The sequence below is a fragment of the Felis catus genome, chromosome B1 (genome assembly GCF_018350175.1).
Source record: "Felis catus isolate Fca126 chromosome B1, F.catus_Fca126_mat1.0, whole genome shotgun sequence".
NCBI classification, from domain to species: Eukaryota; Metazoa; Chordata; class Mammalia; order Carnivora; family Felidae; genus Felis; species Felis catus.
Genome location: NC_058371.1, coordinates 172,559,858 through 172,585,163, shown reverse-complemented (window position 1 = coordinate 172,585,163; position 25,306 = coordinate 172,559,858). Strand labels below are relative to the sequence as shown.

The 25,306-nt window shown below is 36.4% G+C and overlaps 1 protein-coding gene across 8 annotated transcripts in view; it reads left to right on the top strand.

Annotated features, from left to right (window-relative positions):
* The window catches only part of KLHL5 (kelch like family member 5), a 98,124-nt gene that overhangs the window by 8,568 nt on the left and 64,250 nt on the right, over positions 1-25,306 (top strand). Inside the window, exons 1-3 of one of the 8 annotated variants that reach the window (XM_045056460.1) lie at positions 964-1,054; positions 14,106-14,576; positions 15,679-15,777. The exons of 2 other annotated variants lie outside the window; for them this stretch is intronic. In XM_045056460.1, the coding sequence (XP_044912395.1) occupies positions 14,197-14,576; positions 15,679-15,777 (479 nt within the window). In that variant the 5' untranslated portion in view covers positions 964-1,054; positions 14,106-14,196. Of the gene's footprint in view, positions 1-956; positions 1,066-14,102; positions 14,577-15,678; positions 15,778-25,306 lie in introns of those variants that run through there. 5 more of the 8 variants (XM_019829628.2, XM_045056459.1, XM_023253191.2 and 2 more) reach the window with 5 other exon arrangements.

The window sequence follows — 25,306 nt, the reverse complement described above, 5'->3', positions numbered from 1 at the left end:
TAAAAGAAGGATATAGCTTTATGTCACAGAGTCCAAGAGCAGGGAGTGCAGCAGTCTCAGAGGCAACTGACATCAACAACAGCAAGTTAGGAGCTGGGGCTGTTTCCCCTCCAGGTCTCCAGGATACCTTGCTAGTGTCTCTGCACGTATACTTCATTCCTCGTTCTGTTGACTGGTTTTCTTTATTTTGCTTTTGAATACTGGGTGTTTTAACCTAAGAATTCACACACTGAAAGGAGACTAACTAGAGCCCTTAGCAAGTCTAGAAGAACTAAATTTTTTTCTAAGTGCCACATGTTGGTTAGTTTTCAAGTTAACCACTCTCAGAGTTTGGAAATAATGGAGTTGGCCCTAAAGTATAACAAGTTAGGGTATTTGGCAACCTGTAATAGAGGAGACAGATCTGAATAGTTTGGGATTAAAGAAAGCTGTAATGCCATTGAAAATTCTGCTATACAATTAACAATCAGCTTACAGATTCCACGGGGACAGGCTGATTAGGATAATCAGGTTAAGAAGATAGAGGTGGAGCTGACTTACAGCAACACTATTCCCTCCCTGAACTACTGGTAAACCATCTCCTTTGTTATCCTTCCCTCCACCCCTGCTCCCTCTCCCAAGTTACAGATTACCAAATTGCCTAACTCTTAAAGTCCCCTGCCTTTGATGCTGATCCAGGGCTCCCTGGCTTCTCCCCATGGCTAATAATGCAGAAGGAAGGGCGCATTTGATATACTGCCTTACTCTGCTCTTTTCTTCAATTGGTCTAGACACTCTATCTGGACATTTTACACTTTAACATGCTATTGCCATATCTCTCCACCAATTTCGCCTGTTTTTTATTCTTAATAAATTTCCATTCTTTTTCTGTGTATACAGTTAGCCTTTCAGCAAAGTTTCCTTGCATTCTTTACCTATGCAATATCTCCTTTCTTTCTGGTTGCAAATATCCATAGCTTCACCTCAGCAGATGGCTGAAGGAATGGACTATGGGGAGGTAGGATATGTTACCTGGAAGATGGGCTCCCCAGAAAAGGAATAACAACAAAGAAAGGTGAGTACAAGGTGTGTATTTTATTTGTCAGGGATATATGTTAGTCTAAAAGAACAGACAGAGGGGAGGGGCTGGGGTACCGATTGTAAAACATCTGCAGTGTCATTCTGAGATGTCCTTTTACTGCCGTGCAAATGTATGGGTCTTTTTAGGTTCAGCTGAACAGTCAGAAATCTACCATAGGTGTGTTTACTTAGAAGGACATCAGACAGGAACCATAGCTTTCAAGCAAGACAGCATCCAGTGTTCCTCACCCGTGGTTGTGATCCTCACAGCAGTCCATGTAAGCAGTTCCCGTAGCCATCTGGGAGTCCCTGCTCCAAGTGAAAGCTGAAGGAGAGAAAGCTCGCAACAGGTGGACGTAGGTGGCTGCCTTGGTTTTAAACATCTCGGGTCTCACAGGAAACGATGTGCCACACCACTCCATAGACTTAGTTTCCAGGGTCCCCATGAGGGATATGCCAATTACAAGAGCTGTCACACTCAGGGAAGTCAAAGCTATGGCTACCTGTGAGGTATTTATAGTTTATTTGTAGTTCCTCTGAGTTCAGGTGCAAATTTACTCATCATTTTTACTATAAGCAGTGTTGCCTAGTGACATAGTTGGCATACCTGTGTTTATCAGATCACCAGGGAACAGAGCTAAGAGAGTTAACTGAAGGCTAAATGGAGAAGGGAAAAAAATTTAACCCCACTCACACTTGTATTATCTGCAGTATCTTCCATAGTCCTTTTCATTTGGGAAATATTGCAATAATAACTCATTTTGCTTCCTTTGATGTAGTGTGTTTTAGCTCTTATGACAGAAAAAGTGTGAAATAGGAAGAGAGGTTGAGAGGAAGGTAAGGCTGGAAAGGTAGCAAGAACTACTAGATTGTTAGAAACACTGGTTTCCATTGTAAAGATCTTGGATTTTATTGTTCTTGTAGGTGACCGAGAACAAGTTTTAAGTAAAAGTAAGATGGTCAAGAATTAGATTTTGGGAGGTTATTTTGGCTATAGTGTGGAAAGTAGATGAGGAAATTTAGACTTGAGTCTGGTTGGTTCACTTTTACTTAATATATACCTGTCTTTGGGGCGATAGTTCTCTGATAAGTAGAAAGAAGAAATACCCAATTCTCCTGCTCCATAGTCGTTTAGAATTGGTGGACAGATTCAGCATGGTGCTTTGGAAGGGCCTGAACCAATTTGTCCTACCCCCCTGCCCCACAGAGATGGGGAGTTGGGGAGGACTGTTCTGAACTGCCTCCTAGCAATGTTGTTAAGAATAATTCTAGCCTCCACTGGTCTCCACTGCTTGCCATTTGACTCACTTACATAACTCATTTTGCTTTTTGCTGGAACTGAATTACAGAATGAATGAATTCGAGAATAATAGAATGAATTGGTGGCTTCTTTTTAAGGTCTAGTTGTAGGGCAAGCCAGGGAGTTTCTTTATAATGGTGAATGGTGTAACATTTGTATTAACTATTTCTAATTACAAGCAGCTGAGAAACAGTGCTTCATGTTTTTCTCTGTTGCTTACATTGCCCTTTACTACCCTTTCCTTACCCAGCTTTCACTGTTCCAGCTAATATACCATCTATAAAATCTGATTGGTTCTGCAGCAGAATCAGCTGGATCTGTGATTGGCTCATTATGTATACACAGAACCCAGCCAATTTTGCTTTATTATATTTGTGTCTAGAGAGTACTGATTGATTACTTTATTTCCCTCCATCACCATAAAGCTACATAGAAGATAGAAATGCTGAATTTGGTTCAGGTCAGTAAAAGACAAAATGATGGTTATCCAGATTATTACTTTTTATGGCACATAAGACAGTTGGGTGTCTCAGCACATGCCAACCATGAAGGATCAAGCCGGAGTTTATTGGTGGTTTGCCATTACCTTTATAGTATTATAGCTTTCATCCTTGTGCTGCAGCAAATGTATACCTAAATTTATAAAATCCAAGAGTGAGTGGCAAGGAAATCTCTTCTACCTGTCATCAAGTTAAAGGGCTATTTAAAAAAAAATTTTTTTTTAATGTTTGTTTTTGAGAGAGAGAGAGACAGAGACAGAGTGCAAACAGGGAAGGGGCAGAGAGAGAGGGAGACACAGAATCTGAGGTAGGCTCCAGGCTCTGAGCTGTCAGCACAGAGCCTGACTCGGGGCTCAAACTCTAAACTCATGAGAACGGTGAGATCATGACCTGAGGCGAAGTCAGGCGCCCAACCAACTGAGCCACCCAGATGCCCCTAAAGGACTGTTTTTTAAAAGAGAAAGAGTGAGCCAGGGAGGGGCAGAAAGCGAGGGAGACAGAGTATCCAAAGCAGGCTCTGTGGCGACAGCAGAGAGTCTGACATGGGGCTCAAACTCACAAACCATGAGATCATGACCTGAGTCAAAGTTGGATGCTTAACCAACTGAGCTCACCCTAAAGGGCTATTTTTAAAAGGAAATATTTTGCTACAATTATACTATGGTCTTCATAGTATCAACTGTGATAACTTTTACAGATGAGTGTGGGGATAAAAACACCATATAATGTTAATTTAACTGATTTTTAAAATGTTGTTTGCTTTACTACCAGTTATTAGTACCAATAAGCAGTTGAAAGATGAAAAGGTACTTTTGATATATATTAATGTGGGTCAACATATTGTCCTATAAGAATTTGTGACAGAAACTGGGAAGGAGTCGAGTGGGGAGAAATCTGGGAGGCTCTTGTGCTTCAGGAATTAAAGACCACTTTGGCATTTAATTGCAATTATGATAAACAGTATTTTGTTATATTAGAAGTGATACGTTCTTTAAGGACTGTTTGGTTTTTTTTCTCTTTTTGTGCCTTATTTGCTTTTAGTTTGGTCAGATGGCTTTTTTTCTCTTTTTGTGCCTTATTTACTTTTAGTTTGGTCAGATCTTACTGGTAAAGAATTTAAGTCCACTCTACTACTCCTTGATATCTAACCTACAAATCAACTACACTCTGAATCTGCTTCCTGATTTGGACAATGGGGGGAAATACCTACTCTGCCTTCTCACAAAGTAGTTATGAGTTCCAGATGAGAATATTTTATAAGCAAGCAGCAATGTGGCATATTTGAAAGTATCTGGTCTTTGTATTCACATTGAACCCTGCTACCCACATATCTTATAACCTCACTTGACTTCAGCGTCCTCATGTGTAAGGGGAGAAAGGAATGACCTGTTTGCCAGAGTGTTTGAGACAACTAAAGCCCCATTCAATGTACAGTACTTCACATATTATCACGCACACTTACACACTTAGGAAATAGTAGCTGCTATTAGAAATCTAGATCCTTACTCAATACTTGCATATGTTACTTACCTAATCTGATTTAACTGAAACACACACATGTACACACACACAAAACTGAAAACCAAAGAGGTGATTTGCCTAAATTATACAGCTAGCTGGTGAGTGGCTTAGTTATTGACTCAGGCTTTCTGCTATATCACTTAGGCTTATCATTAATAAGTAATAACGTGGGAAAATAACAACAGAAGCACCCTCAACTAGCTACCTCTGAACTGACTCATAGCTTTAACCTAATGCACCCTCTTCCCTCTGTCAGTTGTACTTACTGATCCCCAGGGCCAATTAAACACTCTTGGCTAAATAGAATGCCCTACAGTAGGGCACAACTCCACACAACTCTGTGCTTACCTCTTGAGTTGGATACTCACCAAAAGTTGGTTGTGTTTATTCACAAACCCATTTTTAACAGTTATGCTTGTTTTAGTAATTATGAAACATTTGTAAACATGTTAATTAATGAGGGTAAAGAAAAAAGTCATTCTTTGAAAATTAAGGTGAATGCTCTGGGAGATCTTAATATAAATGAGTTCTTAACAGATTGGCTATCAAATTCGACGAAGGCTGGAAAACTGTAAAATGACTGGGTAGGGGTGAGGGAGGGTGTGTGTGTCTGTTGGAGATCATCAAAGTCTAAAGCAGTGCCTGTCAAAGTTCATGGGCCAGCTAACTGGTTTTAGACTAATTCTCAAGGAAATGAGCTCACACTGAAATGTAAATTAGACACATCACTAAGCACACTGTTTTGTTCAGCTGACATTTTTTTTCATGGTAACACTTTCTGCTAGAAGGAAGTACATTAATTTCATTATGGCAGAAGCTTTTTATCTCAAGGTGGACGGACCACTGGTCTAATAGATTCTGTATTTGTATTATTTTTGAAGTGCTTTTAAGTTTTCCATTTATAGAAATCATAAATGGAAATCATGGATGTTGGGTCATTGTGGACATGGCTTATACAAGAAAGAGGACACAAACTCAGCAGGGGGCCCACGTAAAATATATGCATTAACCCTATACGAAAAGATTTGTGAATGAATGTACATGTATGTGTTTCAGTTAAAATCTTTAAGGATATGTGAGTATAATTTTTACAGTTACTGACTTTTTCATTTAATGGACCAATTATGAGGTTTCATCTGACAAGGGGCTTTTAGAGAGGTCCAGCTAGATTGAAAATTTTGCTTTGACCTTAGTACCCTATGCCTGCCTCTATGTCTGTATCATGCTGTATGGAACTTTTAAAATTGAATGTCAGTTCTTGTATTTTAAGTGTCTCAAAAGCCATGGCTCTTTCTGTAACCTTAATAGAGTTCCAGTCTAGGGAAGAAGTTATCTGAGCAAGTAGTTTGGGATAATGTATGATCATTTAGCAAGGAGACATAATTTAGTTTAAAGGTTAAAATTTACCTCACACATTTTTTTTCACCTTGATCTTATATCTGTCACAGAGTGCTCTTAGGGTACACAAAGAAGTAAAATTTCTATATTAGATGGCTTTTACCATGAAGCACCTTCAGTTTTCCGTATATATCAGAGTTCTCAACTGCTGACCTTTCGGTTCACCGTGTAGTTTACAAAGCTAAATCTCTTGGTTTGTTACAGCTGAATTTAAATCCAATACTCATCTTTAATTTGTTGATTAAAGCAGAAATATTACCCAATTATTTTTAACAACGTGAAAGATTTAACACTGTACCAGAAACCTTATTTTGGATTTCGGATTATATTCTAACGTTCTTCTTTTCATTACAAAAGAAATTTTGATGCCGTGTGTGTAACTAGTAGAAAGAATGAAAAGATAACAAGTGTTAACAGCCCAGGACCCATCTATCCACACTCTAAATTTCTAATTTCCTAAATAGATTGATACTGAAGTATAAGCTGGATAAGACTCCAGACCCCTATTTCCAATACTTAATTAAAACCAAATTTATCTGAAGCTACACTCAATCCTCCTGAAGCTGTAGCCTTCTTACTTCCTTTTCTATGTCGATGTTACCCTACTTCTTCCAGTCACCCAAGTTTGAAAATGCTATCATCTTTGACTGCTTCCTTTCCATTTGCCACAGAGCTTCTATGAGGCGTGTCTCTGTAATATCTTTAATGTCCATCCCCCTTTCAGATCTCCTTGCCTCCAGCCATGGTTAAGCTGTACCTCTTACCTTGAAGAGCTTTCTAACTGGTCTCTCTCCTGATGGTGCCTTCCCTCACAAATCCATTCTTCACTGTTGCCAAATTTTTTTGAAGCATACATCTAAATGGACTCAAGAACCTCATCCCCTCCCACATAAAGGACATATTTATTTCTTGATAATTCAGTCAGTGTTTCATTCAAAACCCTCTTCTGCTAGATTTTCAGATCTTTCCAATCAAGGTCTGGGTCATTAATTTATTCATTTATTCTTTGATTTAAATTTAGTAAAATTTGAATGCCATGCACTGTACAAGTTGTTAGGGATATGGTGGTCCCTGCCCTGAAAGATTTTATTTTCTGTGTTCTTATCTTTAAGTTTTTTCTGCATATAGCACAGAGATGTGTTGAATTTACATAAGTAGGATTTTGTTTTTACATTTATAATAATGACTTTTTATGGAGTTGGAGAAGAGGTACAGAATACCTGACATATTTCTGAAATTAAAGTTTAAATTTCACATCTTTTCTAATATGTGTAAATAATTAACTATTTTCTGCCATCATTTTTAAGTGTTAGTGGAATTATATTAGTTTTCAGATAATTAAGCCAAATTCTGATAAAAGACCTAATTTGACTAAGTTTAAAGTCTATCCTAGAACATCAAACTTTAAAGTGTTCTTTGAAATCATATGTTGTAACTCTTTATAGTTGAGGGAAAACTTGGGAAGGTGAAATGCTGCTGGGCTAGTACAGTGAAATTAATTCCTGAAGTGTTTTATGTGATCTATATTACACACTTAAAACTATAGGAATAGATTTATTACAATTGATTGCTCATAGAGCAAAGCTGTTGTCTTAAAAACTATGTGAAGAGAGGTTTGTATAATAATGATTACCCATATAACTCGGTTACTCAATAGCTGTGATTTTTATTGAGTGAAGCCATGCCTTTAAAAGTCACACTGTTGAAGTGAGCTTGTCTGCAGTCTATCTTAATGGCATTTCAGTATTGCTATTATAATACTGAATACAGTCATCTTTTGAATTCACAAACTAACATTTGAGCAGATTTGAAGCAGAAATTGCATGTGGATTTTTTAATTACATTTTGAAAAATGTATTCATAATGGAGACTTTTCTACTTTAAGTAGTGTGAGCTGCATCTCCAGTTTAAGGAAAGGCAACTTCTTAAGAGAGAGGTACAGAATAGAATTTGATGATCAGTTTGAAGAAAATGTTGGTCACTCTAAAAAGACATCTATTTAGTCATTAGATTTCAAAGTGATAAAAAATTTCTTATGCCTAAAGAGTGAAATAGAAAAAGGAAACACTTAGGGTAATGTATTACATATTACGGGTTTTTTTCTTAAGTTGAAAAAATACTGAAAAGATTTTGTCACCAGAGATAAATGTTTTTTAATGTATTTTTAAGTTTATTTATTTATTTTGAGAGAGAGAGAGAGATGTAGGAGGGTCAGAGGGAGAGGGAGAGAGAGAATCCCAAGCAGGCTTCACACTGTCAGCACAGAGCCCAATGCAGGGCTTGAACTCACGAACTGTTAGATCATGACCTGAGCCAAAGTCCAGAGTGGGACACTCAACTGACTGAGCCACCAGGTGCGCCTCTAATATTTTTTAAATTAGATTCTTTATAATTTCAAAAATGTATATATTTTTATTATTGCTCTTGTAATTGTTCGATACATTCAGTCATTAGAGAAGTATTTATAGAGCACCTACTGTCTGCCAGCTACCATACTAAGTTATAAGGTTGTAGTGATTAACCAAAGCTTTACTATAGCTTACTTTGTAGTGAGGATAAAGACAATAAGTAAGGAAATAAACAGCTAGTATGCAAGGCAATGATAGGTGCTATAAAAAAAAAATTTAAAGAGTTGGGGTACAGAGAATAGGAAGGGATCTAATTGATATGGAATAGTCCAGGCAGACCATTTTAATAATTTAGCAATGTAATGACTTTTAATACGTATTGATCTTGTGAGAATAATTACTTTGAGAAGTACTCCTCAACCGAGCTGGGTAAGTTTTTGAGCAAAACAGTTATATATTGTTTGGCAAAAGCTGATGAAACAGAAGAAAAGGTGTTATGTAAATATTAAATTTCATGCCACTAAAGCGTTAACTCTTAAGCTAACTACACATTTTTTATAAAGAAAGTATTTGGCCCAAGAATTGAATTAAAGCTGGGAAACAATTTCCATAAAGCTCTTTCTAACATGGGCACTATAACAAGCTACTGTATCAATAGATAATTTTTTAATGTTTTTTGTTAGAATGAAGATTTTTCTCCAAAGTGCCCATGCTTAGACAAGCTTAACCTTAGGCAAAATTATTAAATAGAGATCTAGCTGTAAGGGATTTTGAGCAAATTCTATCTTTGAAGACTATTTTCCAACTTTGCTTGCCTAAATTCTCTCCATTTGTCAGCATTTCCCTTATTCAACTCGACATTTAAAATTTTTGTAGCCATATTAGTGTTTTTAGCTCTTTATTTAAATATTCTATTTTATTATAACTTATTTTATCCTCTTTCTGAATTCTGATTTGTTTTTTCTTTGGTTAAATTTGCTAGAAGTAAGAGAAAATACTGGCAAATGTTTTTAGGAGCTGGATCTTTATTCTGTCATTTTATTTCTTAATTCTTCAGTGTCTCCTCTAATCTTTATTATTTCATGACTCCTTTTAGAGGGCTGATTTGATTTTCATCTTGAGTAGATTGCTTAATGCATATCTATCCTTTTAAATAATCGATGCATTTAGAAAGTTATAAATCTTACAACAGAGGAAGTATCCCTCCTCCTATGACTATCTAAGCCATCTGCTGCACTCAGGTGCCATTCTTTTCCTTTTATCAGAGTCTTCACTGTTTTTTGCTCCGGTGATTCTCCTTATAGTCATCAGTCTCTTCTTCCTACTGGATCATTCTCATCATTCCAATATGCTTCATATTTTTAAAAAGCAACAAATAAAGAAGTAAGCAAAGCCATTACTTTGATCCTTCACCTCTTCCAGCTACAATCCCATTATGCAGCCTCACTGTTCAAATTTTCTTTTTTTTTTTAAGTTTACTTATTTATTTATTTTGAGAGAGAGAGAACGAGCAGGGGAGGGGCAAAGAGAGAGAATCCCAAGCAAGTTCTGCACTGTCAGCACAGAGCCCTACACAGGGCTCGAACTTAACAAATTGTGAGATCATGACCTGAGCTGAAATCAAGAGTTGGTTGCTTAACCGACTGAGCCAACCAGGTGCCCCACTGTTCAGATTTTCTGAATGAGTTGTCTATACACGGCTTTGGTCCCCACTCCTGGCTTTGGTCCCCACTCCTTTACTGAGACTCCTCCTATCTTATTTGGCAAATTTTTTATGTTGCCAACTCCAGTGGACATATTTCTTTGCATATAATACTTGACCTCTTATTTGACATTGTGACCATGCCTTTTGCCATGAAATACCTTTATCTTTTGACTTGCCTGACACCAGACCCTGTAGATTTTCTTCTTCTTTGTTGGTTATTCCTTTTCAGTCTCCTTTAGTGGCTTCTCCACTACTAGACTTCTGTTAGAGGTTTTGGAGCTTGGATCAGAGTTCCAGAAACATTTATCCAACTATCTGACGTCTCCACTTAGATGTCTCAAAGTACCTCTAACTTAACATAATGAAAAATGAACACCAATTTTTAAAATATAACTAATGAAGAAGTGTGATAAGATGACTAGGTACAAGATAAATGTACTCAGTACTTTTGTTATAATTGCAATAACCATGTGTAAATGGAACTAGAAATAAAATATTGCATTTACTACAGTGACAAGAAGAAAGAAAAGAACATGATAAAATGTTTTGTAAGAAAGGCACAGAACCTATAGTCAAAAGATTTCAAAATCTTATTGGTGAGCATGAGCTCTGAGCAAACTAAACAGCATATATGCTTAGATGTGAAGCCTTAATATCATAAAATGCCAATCATTTCAAAATTAATACACAAATTTAATGCAATTTCAATTAGAATCTCAATAGGGTTGGGGCTTTTTGTTGAGAAAAGGATTAGGTAGAATTACTTTAAAGTATATAGAGAAGGGTAAATATCTAAAATTAGCTTTAAAAATTATTCTAAAAGGATATATGTGGAGATAGGAACTTGCTTTAATGGATATTAGACATCTTATAGGTAGACTATAATTAAGACACTCTACTATTGGCATAGAAGTAGACAGTAGGGTCACCTGGGTGTCTCAGTCTTAAGCATCCAACTCTTGATTTTGGTGGGATCTCATGATCTCATGGTTGGTGGGATCGAGCCCCACATTGGGCTCTGTGCTGACAGCATGGAGCCTGTTTGGGATTCTCTCCCTCTCTTTCTGCCCTTTCCCTGTGCACTCTCTCTCTCTCTCTGCCTCAAAATAAATAAGCATTAAAAAAATAAACAAATAGAACAATTAGCATCCCCAAATTGATCTCTGTATATGTGAGATGCTAATTAATAACAAAAGTAATACCTCAATTCAGTGGAAAAGGGTGGTTTACATTAAAATTATATGGATAGTAGAAGACTCATATTAGAAATAAAGAGCGCCAATAAATCAAAAAGGTCAAGAGACAAAGGCCCTTTCACAAAAGGATGTCCAAATGTCCAGTAAATACAAAAAGTTACCCAATAACATTAATAACGAGAAATGTAAAGTAAAATCAAATGGGATTTCACTACACACCCATCAGTATGACTAACATTAAAGACTGACAATCCCAGTGTTTATGGAGTAACTGGAATCCTCATATGGTTGTAGGAGTGTAAATCAATAATAATCAAAGTTGAACATACGCATACCTTATGATGTAGCAGTTTTGTTTCTGTATATATATACTCAATAGGAATGCATATACATGTGCACCAGATAACATGGACAGGAGTGTTCATAGCAGGATTACTTCTAAAACTCTAAAACTAGAAACAACTAAAATGAGCAATAGAATGCATTTTTTTGGTTGTATGTTTATATAGTGAAATACTGTATAGCTATAAAAACCAACTATCAGCTGCTACAGGCAGCAACACAGATGAATTTCAAAACAATGGAGAGAAAAGAATTCTTTTATGTAAAGCTGAATGGAGATGATGGCAAGATCCTTATGCACTACTGCAGTGGCATTTCTCCATTATGAGGGTCTGTACCATGAACTGCAAGATGTTTGCCATTTTCACCCATTTCATGTCTGTAGCACTCTGGTCATCAAACAACTACAAATTTCCCCCTGCCCCCACGACTTCCAGAATCCCTTTTTGGGGGTGTAGGAGTGGAGGGTTGGTGCTACCTCTGTCGAGAACCACAAAGCTAGAGTAATTGGAGGAGCCTCTTGGGGCAGTAGTGCCCGTGCTAACCTCAAAAGATGAGTAAGATCTTAATGTTTATGTATTTATTTTGAGAGAGAGAATGAGAGCAAGGTAGGGGCAGAGAGAGAATCCCAGGCAAGCCCCGTGCTGGCAGCATGGAGCCCGACGTGGGGCTCGAACTCATGAGCTTTGAGATCATGACCTGAGCCAAAATTAAGAGTCAGTTGCTTAACCAACTGACCCACCCAGACACCCCAGGATGAGTAATATCTTAAAACCAGAGACCTTGGGACACAAACAGCATATAGAAGAGGGAGCAACATAATGTAGACTCTATCTCAACCAAAGAAGCAATGTGTCCTTGTTGGAAAATGGTTAGAAATAAAGGTGGATAGAGTGGAGTTATGACAGGTGAGCAGACAGAGAAAGTCATTTTACTCTTGAATGCATCCTTCATGCTACTGCCAAATTAATTTTTTAAAACAGTGCCCCGCTCAACGGTCCACTTGTTATTGCCTATGCGCCTTTACACCTTTGCTTTGTGCTCAAGGCGTTTTATCTCATCGTATTCATTCCAATTTATGTCTTTTTGCTCCTTAAAATTAATTAGGTATGTCTGGCTGGCTGGTCCATTGCTGTTTTTCCCCCTTTCTTTGTCAATATGCTCACTTCATGTTTTTATTAATATCTTCCTTCTTTAATAAAATCTATCCCCATTCTGTCTTTATAGCTTACTATCCCTAGAGGCTTTCTCCCTAATGAAACTGGCCCATGCCACTCCACACCATCCCGATACCTCCTTTCTGTTTCTGACAGTATTTATGGTTTGTTCTACCATATTGAGCACAAAACTGTAGATAGCTTTTCATGCCTCCATTCTTGTTTCTCTGAATAATTTTTATTCTTCTCGAGAGCTGTGTGAGGTTAAGATCTATACCTCCCAGTATTGTTGTAAGCCTCCAAAGCAGACTTTTTTTTTTTCTGGTCAGTTGATAATAGGCATTGTCTTTCGAGTGAATAGCATTAGATGCTGAGCACCTTGAAAACTCAAATTCTCTATTTGTAGATCACAGTATATTAATATTGCAACATTGTAATGTTTTTTATATTTAAATTATCAAATGCTTTTTGTGTCAGTAACTTGATTGAGTTCTTTTTGAAGGTAGGAACCAAGATGTTATGCAACTGTGTCCCTCACAACGCTTAGTAGGGTGTCTGGCTCACGGTAACTATTCAGTATTTTAAATTTTGATTTTTTTATTTGCTTTATCAGCTTGCCTTAACTGTCACCATCTTCAGACTATTTTTCTGTTTTGCTAACAACAGAGGGCACCATTAGGGTACTTGTACAGCCAAGAAGTAATCCTGTCCCAGTCCTGGGTAGCTTTCTTGAACTACACTTTCCTCCTTCTAAGTGGTGTCATAGAAATTTGGAAACTATACTAAATTAAAGCAGCCCAATCCCAACTATAGGGCAATACTGGCTTCAAGTTGTTTATTTGAAGAAAAGAGTAAGTACTGTCATATTTTGATCCTGTGTAGTTTTCAGACTTTTTCTTTCTCCTTTTTCCTATTCTTTGCTCAAATGAAATCCTATCCCAGATCTTACTGTATTAATTAAATACACTCCTTTCCTGAAGGAAGAAGATAGAAACTGAAAGCCACAAACTGGAGCCCCACCTTTTTATTCCTCCCCCCCCCAAAAGCACAGCTTAAAAGTCATTATTATTCATCTAATTAAACATGCTTTTTAAAAATGATTATTTTGTGATATCTCATTTAGGAATTTAGTATAAAAATAGAAACATTTTAGGTTTACAGTGATTTTTATGTACAAAGGAAAATGCTCTGGAATAAATTCCTTGTTGTAGCAATGAAAGAGTTAATACACTAAGCAGCAGAGACTGAGATATTGCAACGGGATAGTGCTTTCAGTTTCTGTCACTTGTGGTTTAAGAAAAGAGGGGGGTGTTCTGCATTTGAAAGGACTTTAATGAATGCTGTCAGTGTTTGTGAGAGCTAATGGTCAGTATGGGAAAGGAGAAAGGGGGAAAGTGCTCTAGCTGCTTCAGGATAGGTGGATGAGAGTTTGCTCTGATTGAATGGAATGTTCCACCGTGTTTCATCGTTATTCATTCTCCTTTGTTCTTTATATTCCGCTATAGTCGTATAAAAGTTAATGTAGATATATATGTGAATGTGATTTATTTCCTTTCAATCTGTTTATTGTGCACAGCAGGGCATAGACTTCTCTTGTCTTGGTTGGATGCACAAATCTGTGTGCAGTGCTTTTTGCCCGTTGCCTAGACGATCACTTGGTTTCTCTGAGGATGTCTGGTTCTCGTAAAGAGTTTGATGTGAAGCAGATTTTGAAAATCAGATGGAGGTGGTTTAGCCATCAAGCATCATCTAATTCTACAGTTGACAGCCAGCAGGGAGAATTTTGGAATCGAGGACAGACTGGAGCAAACGGTGGGAGAAAGTTTTTAGATCCATGTAGCCTACAATTGCCTTTGGCTTCAATTGGTTACCGAAGGTCCAGCCAACTGGATTTTCAGAATTCACCTTCTTGGCCAATGGCATCCACCTCTGAAGTCCCTGCATTTGAGTTTACAGCAGAAGATTGTGGCGGTGCACACTGGCTGGATAGACCAGAAGTGGATGATGGCACTAGTGAAGAAGAAAATGAATCTGATTCCAGTTCATGCAGGTTGATTATTTTCTTACTGTTAGAAATGGGGTATGGGGGTATATTCTCTATAGTGTTAATAATTTAGTGTTATTATTTATGTATGAAATCTATAGCACTGCATGTATACACATAATACCTTGGTATGCATATATGGTACTTTTGCTAGGGTTTATTAACATGTTCTAATACTAATTTCAATTCTGTAAATTATAAAGACAACAAGTAGCATTCATTTTGAAATATCTTGTGTTCCATATATAGATATCGTTCTGCCTGGAAAGTAATATATAGTAGCAATTTTATGCATCATTGCCTTGCAGTTTGCTTCATTCATTTACCTTCTATAGTCATATGAAAACTGTAGGAGACATGACACTTTAGTTTGCAGCAGATTAGTGAGTCATGTTTTAATTTTAATGAAAATGAAAGGATTTACAAGGAGATGCACATTGTAGTTGTCAATAATTTTTTTACAGCATTGTAGTTACAATAATATTTTTCTTATGGTTATTTCTCTTTGTCCTGTCTATGTTGTAGCTCTCCAGACTAATACAGAAAATACAGTAACATGTCTCTTTCTAAGATGACAGCTACTAATTCCTGTTACCTTCACTTCACTGAAAATTGTGCTGTTTAGGGAAGTGAAGGGCATTCCTTCAGGAGAGTATAAGGGAACATAGAGGAGCTAGATGTGGTTAATGGGTGAAGGCAGAGCAAGAAGGGGAAGTGAGTTTGAGGAGAGAACATAAAGAATAAATTGGTGATTTCACAATGACTTCATTCATCTTCACCTTTGGAACCTGGCTTTATCTTTGAAATGAATTTTCTCATTAATCAGTTTAAACTACTACACTATATTATGTAATAAGTTATAGCATGAAAATCATCTTTCTGATTCAGCTTCATTCAGGAATATTTCTAAATATTTAAAGGCTATTGTTTGTCTAATTTGATTACTGGATTCTTCTTTTAAAATTTCTTTCAGGTTTTGATAACACTTGTAATTTGTGTGGTGATTATTGTCAATTATAGGCATCATAAGAGATGGAGACAAAATGAGTTCATATATTCAAGTATCTATTACTTGGGGATATTTACTGCCTTCTCTTCTAACCTTCAGAACATGGAATTCTGAACTGTGGTGTTGGAATAATAATAAATATAGACCAGTCATCTATAATCATTTGTATACTGGAGAGAGGGGCATATCTTTACATAGGTAACTAGTGTATTTAATTTTTAAACAATGTAATTAGTTTGTGATTTGGCATTGTCTTAAGTGAATAGGAGACACAAATAATTTTAATATGGAGAGCAGTTGAGTTAGTGTGGTTTCATGCTTTGTATTTTCTTTGGAGACTTGTTGCCATAAAGAGAATAATAATGTATATAGTAAAAGGTCCATGGTGTATCATTTTTGTGGAAAACCAAAAAAAAATCATCTTTCCATTTGAAAATCAATACACTGTATCAAGAATATTTTAACAAAATCAGAAAAGCAAAGCATTTATTTATCACCATAAATTTAAAAAATCTTAACCTGTAACTACTATCTGGAGAGATTATACATATGTGAACATATACAATATATAAAGTTGGAAAGGTTATACACACCTTGGTTGCTGTAATTTACTTTCTTACAAAAAAGGTTGTATGCATAACTAATGATTATTAAAATTAAGTTAATGTATTCTTTAGTATCCATATCAAAATATCATCTTAGTGGGATATTCATTATGAAAGAAAAAGGTTGCCTTTTTTTTTTAGTGAGAGATTATGCATAATTCAAGAATATAAAATTGACATTTTTACTTACAGGGGATATAAAAGTAAGAAAATGGTATTTTAAAAAATCTAAATGTAGTTGCTTTAAAAATGCTAATCAAGAAGGTTGAGAAAGTAAATAATAAGATGGGAGTAAATAATTTAGATTTGCAGTGACCAAACTAATCCTAACATTATAATTTCAAAAATAAAATATACTTTTAAAAAGTCTCTGATTTTTAGATATAAGAAGGGAAACAAATGTGTCAAAGCATCTTAATATTCCCAAAGGTTTTGAAATCTCTGTCCTAACATATTATTGCAAAAAGGGAAAAAATCCCACCATTCTGGATTTAGAATTGACATTTGTGTGTCGCTATTACTCCCCTGTTTTATACTAGATTAAATATATCTGATTCTCACATCTTCCTTCAGTCCTTCAGCTCTGAGTCTTTGATCTTTGTCATAAGGATATATGTATTTGCCCCCAGCTTTGTGATTAAGTGAGCAGTCTCTGGGTGGTTGCCCTTCTACTGTAAACAAATCAAAAGCTGTCACTGTTAATGTCATAAGAAGCTATGCTGACATTCATCACATTTTTGTACATAACTGGGAATAATTCTTTTTCTTACATAATATTTACAAAAAAGAAAACATAGTAAACATTTTATTTGAGTATATTATAGATTGGTATTTTAAAATGTCAAAGACATAACAGGGAGATACTTAACGGTAAAGAGAGAATTTCTTTTTTAAGCATTCGTGTTACTTACATAGGTAAATCTGAGAACTTAGATTGAAATTTTGAGTTATTAGAAAGAAAGGGAAAACAGCTGAGTGGTCTTACCTGCACAAAAATGCCAGCACTTACAGTGGGTCTGCGCAATTCAAGGTAGTAGTTAAAAGCATCGTAGGTTCCCTGTGTTTGATTAGTTGTATTCTAACAAGAAGAAATGTCTGTCTCAGCCCTTAGACTTCCGCTCATTTCTCCTGCCACACATCTAAGTGATTTAAAAGTTTTTATCTTTTGACTTTGATCTTGGGTCTGTAACCTAGCCAGCATTTTCTCCGTGGGAATCATCTAAGTCATTACATTGACATTAAAATACAACACTTATTTTTTATACCGTGAAGAATTTTAGATCCTAAGTGAGAGTTGCCACCTTTTATGTGAGTACTAGGTTCCTAAGCCCTTAATGCAGGATGAATTCTTACCAGGGCCAGCAAAGTTTACATTTTGACCTACCTTGTGACCATAGATTAATACTAACACAGTTTATACTTCACTTGATTTGCCAGCTTTGAAATTATGTCATTTTTGACATATTGGGGGAAATTTCATTATTTCCAGCTTTGTTCATAAAGTTAGACCTTAATATTTTACATGTCAGATCTCGATATCATACTTTAGGCAATATGCATAAAATATTACTGTACTTTACAAATATTCAAAACTAATAATAGCTAATACTGACTGGCTGCTTAGTATCTGTGAGGCACTGGTTTATGCATTTTAGTATTAAGTCATTTGGTCTTCACAACAAATTTCTGAGATAGCCACTGTTACCATTCTAATTTTATAGATGAAACCAATGAAGAACAGAAAGCCTAGATAACTTCCTCCAAGTTTGTAAGTGAAATAAAACTGCATTTAAAAAAAAAATGAACCTTGTGTTTTTACAACTGTTTTAGATTTACAGGAAAGTTGCAAAATAGTGTAGTGAATTCCTACCCTCAGTTTTTCCTATTTTTAATATATTAGTGTGGTACATATGTTACTATTAATGAGCCAGTGTTGATATGTTATTATTAACTGAAGTCCATACTTTATTCAGATTTTCTGAATTTCTACCTAATGTCCTTTTTTTATTGTGGGATCCTCTCCAGAATCCCAGAATCCCATGGTATATTTAGTTAGCATGTCTCCTTAGGCTCCTCTGGGCTGTGACAGTTTCTCAGACTTTCCTTCTCTTTGATGACTTTGGCAGTTTGGGGAGTACTAGTACTGGTCAGGTGTTTTGTAGAATGTCTTACTCAATTGATATTTGTCTGATGTTTTTCTCATGATTAGACTGGGGTTATGAGTTGTGGGGAGTAAGACCACAAAGTAAAGTGCATTTTAGTCAACATCATATCAAGGATACATACTGTCAACCTCACTTACACTGTTGATATTGACCTTGATCACTTGGAAGTAGCTGCATTTTGAGCCCAAGCAATTAAGATGGAGATTTCATGCTCACACACCAGTAGGCAGTTGTCTGTGACTATTTCATCACTAAGTTCAGCTTGGATTAACATAATAGTTAATGATTCATTCTAAACCAATTTCACTTTCTCTCCTCAGCTAATTTTCTTAGCCTGGTTCTTGAAAATGCCAAGCCTGGCTGGCTAACAGGTATAGTTTCTTAACATGGCCACAACTCTTTATCCACAGTCTTCCATCTGACCCATCTTAATTGGCTGCTCATTCCTTTGTGTTTCAATTACAGATATCCTTGCTATTCTTTAACTCTTCTTGAAGCATTTAGGTCCTCCTCGAGGCTTTCCCAACAAGGGGTTATCTCCACTTTTTTTAAGCGCTAGCTACCTTCTTTTCTTAACCCTCTTTATGTTGTCTCCACATCTCCTTGTTTGAACCAGTGTATTATTTCTGGTATGGTCTGAAATTTAAATCCTCTACATTACCACATGAAATGAATTGTTTCCGGGGATTGCAAAGAAGTTCAACTGTAATGTACTTGTATCTGGGAAGGTTGTATTGCATGTTCTGTCACACATATATGCCCAAATCATAGCATGGATTCCCTTGACCTAAAACTGAGGAACACATGTGTGTGTGTGCACATGTAGTTGTGTATGTGTATGTGTTAAGTAGTATACAGTGCAAGGAGTTCATGAACCTTCTAAAGCATCTCTGTATGCCTTCTTAGTTTTAAGCAACTGAAATTGGCTGGTTTAACAGATTAGGAATTTGTTGGAATCATATGAGTTCGCAGAGCTGCTGAGAAAGCTGAAGACTCAGCCTAGGAGAAAGGATTGGTGCTACAATTGCACAACTGGCCTTTATAACTCCAAATTTTAAAGGCAGAGAAACTGCCTTTATGCCACTTATTGCTTGTACTTTATTTTTATCCATTTGGAACTAGATAGTGAGGTTTTACAATTTTAATGTTAGGTATATTAGGCATGAAAACAATCACACCCTGCCACACACACACATATACACCCATATGCACATAGCCATATAATTTGGTCATTTAACTTTAGGGAGCATATTAGTAAGGGATAGGCTAAGATGATATAAACAAAGAGATTCAGAAGTACAGTGGCTCAAATAAAATAGAAGTTTATTTTTCTATTTCCTAACAGATAAGCAAGCAGCTCAGGGCTGATAAGTAGCTCTGCTTCACAAGTTTACACAGAGATCCAGATTCCTTCCATATTGTTTCTCCATCTTGTAGGATGTTACCTTTTCTTCACATTCAAAGCTTACTCAACTCCTTCTCAAAGCTACTCAACTCTTCATTCTAGCCTGTGGGAAGGACCAACAAAAGAAAAGGGAAAATATTAAGCAAATAGCACAAGTTGCATGTATCAATTCTGCTCATACTCTTTTGTTGAAAACCTAGTCACATGGCCACAGCCAGTTGCAAGGGAGGCTCAGAAATGTGATCTTTACCTGGGTAGCGATGTGTCCAGCAAAATTCACTGCTGTGGTAGAAGGAAAGAATGATTTGGGAGTTATAAACAACAGAGAGCAAGGGGTGAAGACAGCTGAATAGAGTTCTTTAGAGTTTTTTAATTAGTTTTTTCCATATTATGTAGTATTTTTACCACAGAGATATTGGAAAATAGAGTATAAACAGAAAAATAAGAATCACTATCCTGCCACCCCAGAAATAACAGCCATTAAGAATTTGGAGAAGTGTTCTTCAAGTATATTTTCTATACATATTTAATAAATATATGTATTTTTCAAGTGAAAATCTGAATCTTACTGTAGATTCTATTTTGTAACCCACTTTTTTGCCCTGATGCAAATATTAAAATTGGGATTTTTTGTTGTTGTTGTTGTAGAAGACAGAAGCCCAGCTCAAACTGACTAAAGCAAAAAACGAGAAATTTTTGGTTCATATAAATAAATTAAAAATCCAAGGTTAAAGCTTAGTTTTATTCATGGCTGAATGCAGATACTCAAATAACACCACAAATCTTATTATTCTTCCTCTCTAGATTCTGTTTTCCTTTGTGACAGCATTTTCTCAGGCAGGTTCACAGTATGGTAGCAAAAAAGCCACTAGCAGCTGCATGTTTACTTTTTATCAGCTTAGCAACCTCAATGGAAAGAGAGTGACTCTTCAAAGAGTGCCAGCTAACATCTTGAAATTGACTCTTACTGGCCTTGTTTGGGTCATGGGTTCATTCAAACCAATCATAATTGCTAGGAGATGTGATACTCTTACCAGCCAGGTCCCAGTCCAACCCTGTTCAGGGGGAAGATCCATCTCTTCCCAAGCCATGTGGACTGAGATAGGGGAATGTGTGGTTTCCCAAAAGGTAGACATGGATCTGTTACCGTAAGAAGGGATCCTGGATAGGCAAAAACAACATCCACTAGGACAGTTTTCCATGTCGTTAACTGTTACATCTTTTTAAATGGCTGCATCATCCTCCCCTGCACAGATACACCTTTTGTTTAACCAATGTTCTGTTTCTTTTTTAGAATTTGGGTTGTTTTCAGTATTTTCCTGTTAGAAACAGCCTGTGATAAACCTTCCCTGTAGCAAGATCTCTATTCATCTCTATACATACAAATGATTGTTTTCTTTGGATAAAGTCCCAAAGGTGTGCACGTTTTTAGGGTTTTTTATTTGTATTGTCAGAGTCATTTCAGGAACAATACTACTATTGTTTTTAATTTATTTCTGTTTTTGAGAGAGAGAGCACACGAGCAGGGAAGGGTCAGAGAGAGGGGGAAAGAATCTCAAGCAGGCGCTGCAGTCAGTGCAGAGGCCAACATGGGACTTGATCCCATGAATCCGGGATCATGACCTGAGCTGAAATCAAGAGTCAGACTCTAAACCGACTGAGCCACCCAGGCGTCCCAGGAACATTACTACTATTTTAATTCTCTGCAGCATTGTATAAGAGTACCCATTAGCCCTTTCCCTTCATACTGGTTATTATTTAAGACAATTTGATTCTTCTAAGACATTTAATTCTCTCCACCATAGATATTCTGGCCCTGGTACCAGGAAAGACTCCCTTAAATTCCAAAATCAAAAATATTTGTCTTGGGTGCCTGGGTAGCTCAGTCAGTTAAGTGTCCTACTCTTCGATTTCAGCTCAGGTCATGATCTCATGGTCGTGAGATCGAGCCCCATGTCAGGCTCTGTGCTGGGCATGGGACCTGCTTATGATTCTCTCTCTCCCTCTTCCTCTGCCCCTGCCCTGTGCCCTCATGCACGCATGTTCTCTCTCTCTCAAATAAAAAGTATTTGTCTTGAGAAGGGAAGAGGTGAAGGTATTCTTTTGCCTTTCCTCTTGTCATTTCTTTTTATACACCTGCCTTGTCCTCCTCTTAAAGGACACAACCTCAAATCTTCTTACCTTCTTCTTCCTCACCCACTTAATTCCAAGACACATTTCAGATCTCACCTGCTACTTGTTGCCTTTCCAAACACTAGCTCATATTGATCTTACCCTTCTCTATATTCCAGTAGCACTTACACTCCAACTGGGGATATACAAAATGATCAGCTGGAGAAATGGCAAAAATAGATCTTCTATTTACATTTTATCTTATGCTTTTTTATTGAAGTGTAGTGACAAGCAATATTGTATTAGTTTCAGATCTACAACAGGGAGCATTTATATACATTATAAAGTGATCACCACAATAAATCTAGCTACCATCTGTCACCATACAGTTATTAGAATATTATTAACCACATTCCTTTATCTTACTCTTCAAAGCTCTATCTTTGCTATGTTTTAGAATATAAAAACTGTACAACGGTATCTGTATATCTTTTATAAATTAGTAAATATCCATATATTTGGGCACATGGTTAAAAGTATACTGAAAAGGACATGCATGAAAAAGATTTAGAGATTGCTAGCCTATACTAAGCAATTTACATTCTTATTTTACATTTGTGGTTTTGAATATTTGTAGAGGATGCCAAAAGATTCATGATCTAGTAATTTGCAATTTGCAAAAGCATGAATTCTGAATGCCAGAAGCTATGAGGCAGATAGCTAGGAGTAAATCACAGAGAGAGCAAGCCAAGCAGACCAGTTTGAGTCTCATGCAGCTTTGTTTTCTATTCAAATCTACATACAGTGTAATTTTTATGAAGTGATTTTTTAAACTCATTTTGAAGATTTATTCCATGAAGAAAGCCTAAAGCAAATTCTGATGATGAAAGTGAAGAAATCTAAGTAGTTTTTCAATAAAAGGCAATGTTGGTCTTGGTACGTATTTTGTACGTGTGAGTGTCACATGTTTGAAATCTGAGGGATTGCAAGGGTTAGGCAGTGTTGCTATTTAATTTTCTTTCCAGTTCATGAAACTTTTCAAATTCCTTCACTAAAGATTCTATCTTTGTTTGCAGCCCCACAATTTCTAACTTCTGGTGCAATATTGCCAATTAAGAGTTACTCTGGAAATAGTTGATGAGCTTATTCTGTTTAATACTTGCCTCCTTGCTATGTTTAGGCGTTTTCATGACTTATAAGTTCATTGTCTACTGCAGCGGGGCAGTAAGCTAAAAATTAAATGTTTCTTTGTAGCTTGGAAATATTCAGCAATGCATAGTTCTCCACAGTGAATATCCATTATGAAAGATTTTAATGATTTACCATTGTAGTAACATCATATAACTAAAACAAAGCAGAGATGTTAGATGTGTTTCCTCTGTTATGTGAAAGATTGTGTAGAATCTCAGAGAAATATATTTTTAATGCTCTGTAAGTGGCCTATTCTTAAATGATTGTATTGTGGGTTTTGATGTCTACTGGGTTTACAAAAGACCATTTTAATTAGGAAGTATGAAATTTAGTTATAAAATTGATAATGCTGGGGATCATTTTTAAAAAAGACAACCAACAAACCAGCCAAACAACATTGTACAAAAACAAAAGATAGGCCTTTCCATTTGCCAGTGAAAACATAGGATCTACCAACAGTAGCTTACCTTGACTGTGTACTTTGTGCTAGAGCTATGCATTCATCATTTCATTTAATAATCCTCCCATGACAGATTCTCTAAAGAAAGTACTAGGTATTACTTATTCCTATTTCGCTATTGAAGAAGTTAATAGAACTTTCTGCATTGATGGAAATGTCCTATATCTGTACCATTCATTTTGGCAACCATTAGCCCACTGAGGTTATTGAGCATTTAAAATATGACTAGTCTATCTACTAGAACTGAATGTTTAATTAAATTTAATTGTAATTAAATTGTAGGGGCGCCTGGGTGGCTCAGTCAGTTAAGCATCTGACTTCAGCTTAGGTCATGATCTCACAGTTTGTGAGTTCAAGCCCTGCGTTGGGCTCTGGTGCTGACAGCTCAGAGCCTGGAGCCTGCTTCAGATTCTGTGTCTCCCTCTCTCTCTGCCCCTCCCCCACTCACACTCTGTCTCTCTCTCTCTCTCAAAAATAAAGATTAAAAGAACATTTTTTTAAAAATTATAATAGCACTATGAGGCTAGTGGCTAATTTACTGTAAAGCACAACTCTAGAATTTTCCTAAAATCTTCACTACCCTATACCTCTCCAGTTCAACTCTCCAAACTGAAATACATAACAGGAAAAGAAATGATAAGGAAATACTAACATTATAAATTACATGCCATAGTATTAAAAGCAGTCTGATTAGCCAGGGATAGAGATGTGATCTCTGTCCCATGAAAACCTAAAAGACTTTTCTCTTATACCTAGCAAAAGGGTAGTCATATAGAAGTAAACATTTGTCTAAAATTCTTAATTATATCATCTGTCTGTGAAATCACCCTCATTCATATTGTACCATCCTCCTCCTTTCATACCCTTAGAGTATATACAGGGAGCTTCATCCTTAAGGATGAAGGTAGGCAAGAATTTCCATTTCTTTGTGAGTGGTTTGGGCAATATTCAATGCTTCCTGATCCTGGCTCTGTAACCGGCTGCCTGTGTGTCTTTGGTTGATTACATTGGCCATTTTGGGCTGTGGATTTTATCTCAAAATAAGGGAATTGGGTTAAATGCAACTAGATTTCTCCTAGATGTAAAAATTCTATATATAGTTTTTCTAATGGCCAAGGTCCTATAGTTGTATGGAGATGTGGTAATTTTTTTAAGTTTAATCCTTGCATTATCAAAAGTGTATATGTAAACCCCCTGATTTCTTAAAACAAGAAATGCTAGAAAGCTGTGCAGCTCTTTAAGTCTTTTGAGTAGCTGTTTCTTCCTCTTTCATGATCCTTTTGTGAATGGATGGCTTCACTTTTCCATGTATACAAATCGGAAGCCTGCACCTCTTTTGATCTTTCATTTGTAGCAGTGGATTGAAGTGATTTCTATGCCCCGAGATCTCAGTTATTAATTGTCATATTGAAATAATATGTTTATTTAATATGTGATGGCAGTGGAAGCCTTGAAAAGGAAATAACAAAGTTTGAAATGTTATTTTAGAAACAAAAGTTGTTGTTTGTTAATATGTATATGTATAAACGATTTTGATGTGTTACCTTTATGTTCATTTAAAAAATGACAAATATTCCATTAAGTTCAACTAGTTCATTTAAAATATTTTAGTCAAGGGCACCTGGGTGGCGCAGTCAGTTAAGCGTCCAACTTCAACTCAAGTCACGATCTCACAGTTTGTGAGTTCAAACCCCACGTGGGGCTCTGTGCTGACAGCTCAGAGCCTGGAGCCTGCTTCAGATTCTGTGTCTTCCTCTGTCTCTACCCCTTCCCCCATTCACACTCTGTC